Source organism: Anopheles cruzii, unplaced genomic scaffold (genome assembly GCF_943734635.1).
Source record: "Anopheles cruzii unplaced genomic scaffold, idAnoCruzAS_RS32_06 scaffold01350_ctg1, whole genome shotgun sequence".
Lineage (NCBI taxonomy): Eukaryota > Metazoa > Arthropoda > Insecta > Diptera > Culicidae > Anopheles > Anopheles cruzii.
In genome coordinates this window covers 1,094-4,371 of record NW_026454935.1, presented here as the reverse complement: position 1 = coordinate 4,371, position 3,278 = coordinate 1,094, and the positions used below count along the sequence as shown (strand labels likewise).

Sequence of the window (3,278 nt, the reverse complement as noted above, 5' to 3'; positions counted from 1 at the left end):
TACTACCGACCGAGAAGCTCGATGAAGTGCATTTCATAGTTGGTCACGTGATGTTCCAATCATTTTGGGTTTCTTTTCGGACAGCACTGTGCAATTTGGAATCGTGGCGGCAATCGGTGGCCCACACCTCGCCAGTTTCTGCCCAATTACGCGAGCGAGCCTCCGTCTGTGGCCTTCTCTCCCGATCGCCGCTGGACCTGAGGCACTGAGGCACGACCTCGCAGTAGCGAACGCATTTCGCGAACTATTCGCCCACCGCGAGGGTGCGCGTAGCTGGCCGCGCTGCACCTCACGCATGGTTTTATAAGGAACTACCCCCCGGGAGCATGCTTCGAATCTGTTTTACGTTAAGCATTTTATGAGCGTAGCGTTCGATTTCGTGACTTCCATCGGTATCCGAAGCGGTCGAAGCGAAGGACAGAGAAAGTACCTTGAAGGGGGCCTATCTTTCTCGCTTTCTTGGTAGATTCTTGTGGTTGGGATCATTCGGACTTCGGCGTCCTTTGCTACGTTTTGGGAGTCGGTAAAGCGCAGCACGGTTAGATCAGCAGAGAAGCCGACACCCAACGGATAACCTTGCCGTGCCTTGATCAGGCACCCCAAAATGTTCAGGTGCCCACCAGGAGTGGTGATTGCCGATGGCGTTTTTTAAATGTTTCGTACCAACCCGCATGGGTGGATCGCATTTGGAGCAGGGGCAGAATGGAATTGGCGAATGGGGCGTTTTTTTTCGTTTGGTCCGCACGGTTACCAGCTCACTTACCTTCTGCGACTCGGGCGGCGCTGAGGTCTGTTTTGTACCGCTAAGGCCCGCGCCAGTGTTGCTAACCAAATAGAAAGAAGCATTATGTGGTGAGTGATAAAAAAGCGATCGACTGTGCAATAAAAGCATTGGCCGGGCGTAGTAAAAGCAAGGCCTTACATTTGAATATGCGGTTCGGTGGGTGAGGTCATCAGGGCTAGCTGGTCGGACGATAGCGAGCTTCGCCGTTGTAGCTCGAGCTCCACCTTTAGATCTCTGACTTGCCGTTCCAACTGATCGTTCAGATCTTCTAAGTGATCGATCTAGAAGAGCCCAGACGATGCGGTCGATCAAACAGTATGGCTTGGGATTTTTCTGGCGCACCCTCGCACTTACCGTCTCCAGTTCAAACTCCAAATCATCGATTATGGTGTACGCCTTGGCCAGTTCCTTCTCCAGCGCACTGCAGCGATTCTCCAGAGTGGTCATCCGTTCCTCAAAGGCCGTGGGTTTTCCAATGTCCGAAATCTTTCCTTAAAACAAACAAGTTAAACATTAGTCGGTTGGTAGTGGTAGTAGCTAGTGGTAGTATTAGTAGTTGGTGTCATGTTTCTTATCGTAATTGATTAAATTATCCAACGCGCTTGAAAATAATATCTCGCTACCGTTCGCGGTTGCGTGCTGGCGTCCTTCGCCTGCTGATACAGGCCCTTCCGCCCGAACTTACCGCAACCTTGTCACGTAACCTACCTATGATCTCCACCGGAACCCGGTTCCTTTTGATGCGGCTATGCCTCACGGTAGCGTTAGCTTCCGAAGCCTTCAGTTTGTGATTTTGAGCAACGTACTCTTTGATCAAATCATTGTAGCGCCTTTTGAGCAACTGATGCGCCTCGAACTGTTGCTGACTGCGCTCCAGTTCCTTCTCGACCACCGACTTGCACTGAAGCCTAGCCTCTTCGGCCAGCGCGTACTGGGAGCGGAAGCGCGCGACATCCTCCACGAGTACCGTGTTTTCGTTGTGAAGCTTCCGGTTTTTAGTGTCCACTGCAAAAGATGAATCCTCGTTATTGCACTACTCCTCGCGCGTTTCCGTGGCAAATGGTACGCCACAGCTTTCGTAACGTACGTCGGTCAACTTGGGCAATTAAATCGCGTATTCTGTGATTTAGCCGCAGCAGGTTTTCCTCGTATTTATCCATTTCCGCCACTGGGAGCTACTAACCTGCTTTAAACAGGGTGCGAAAACATTGGGCGTCAACGTCAACACGTCAACCTGAATGTGGATTTCATAGATACGGGAGGCGATAAGATTATTATTATTATTATTATTATCGTTTGGAGGCGATAAGATTTTGATGAAATCGGGGAAATGGCGTGCAGCTAGCGCCACCTGTCCGTCGTTGGTGAGAGTTACGCTTGTGTACGATCGCGACGGCTTTTGCGTACAAGGCAGCGACCAAGCCACGAGTGAAATATTTCACACCGTGGAAACGGCCAAGCCAGCAGCTCAACGGGTTTGAATTCGAATTCCTATCATGTTTACAGCGGTACGATAACCTTTACGCTTATCGGCTCGCAAATAAAAGAAGATTAAATTTATTCGGATGAAGTGCACAGAAAGTGGCAGAAAGCGGTAGTGTGATTTCTGCCAACAATTGTGTGGATCAGTGTGTTGGTGTGCTTCAACGCGCACATGCGCAAACGAACATAAACAGATGTCTCGTCATCCTTCTCACAGTGACAGTTGGCACGTGCTGGAATCGTCCTTTCGCACTCTCGTCACCGCGGGCTGCACGCGCACGGCAAGGGGGCAGGCACCGAAACCGAAAGCGAGGGTGGCCAGCCAGAGGCCAGAGTCATCCGAACCGAGCGAGCCATGAGGCACGGAAAATTGTGGTCCTAGTTTTTCTCTCCGCACACACTACCCCAGTCGGAAGGTCGATCTGGATTGGCAAATTCGCGACGGGGTGTCGATACAACGCTATACGGTATCGGGAAATTATCACATCTGTAGGAGACACAGCAGTGTTCCGCTTCTTGGACTGCGCATCAAAACAAAGTTGAATATTCGTCGTCTAAACATGGCCGTCCGTGGCTGCGCTCTTCGTGGCACCGTTGTCTAAGGTGCGGGGGATGTTTAGCGTGCGAAGTGCAGTTTCAAGTGCTTGTGCAGCGAGTTGGCCATAATGCTCAAGCTTGAAAATCTCACCCAGCGAGTGATATCCAGTCTGGTGACATTTCACGGTGCATCTGTGCATTAGTTTTGCCAAGAACTCTGTGTGAATTCTTCATCGCCAACAGGATACGACCCAACAGTGTCGGCTCAGCGAACGAACAGGTTGTGTGTCTCACCAGAACAACACCGGAGAAGGTGGGTGGCTGGAGTTGTTGTGGAACTTTCGCTGGATCGGTTACGTGAACCGATAACGAGTACTCGCGGCCATGACGATGGTCATGTTGTTTCATAACCGGCAAACCTGGCTCCGCGCTGTTCTCGGATTGCAAATCGTCCCTCGTCCTCGCCGATAAAACT

General features: G+C 51.1%; 1 protein-coding gene across 1 annotated transcript; it reads right to left on the bottom strand.

Moving 5' to 3' along the window:
- Nucleotides 1-763: 763 nt before the first annotated feature.
- Nucleotides 764-1,944, bottom strand: LOC128276484 (paramyosin-like; the record flags this gene model as incomplete). The annotated part of the gene is made up of 5 exons (XM_053014944.1): nt 1,872-1,944; nt 1,493-1,789; nt 1,139-1,275; nt 923-1,065; nt 764-824 (listed from the first exon to the last, which is right to left on the bottom strand). Coding segments are annotated over exons 1-5 (711 nt in total), but the record flags the coding sequence as incomplete, so codon positions are not given.
- Between the last annotated feature and the right edge of the window lie 1,334 nt (nt 1,945-3,278).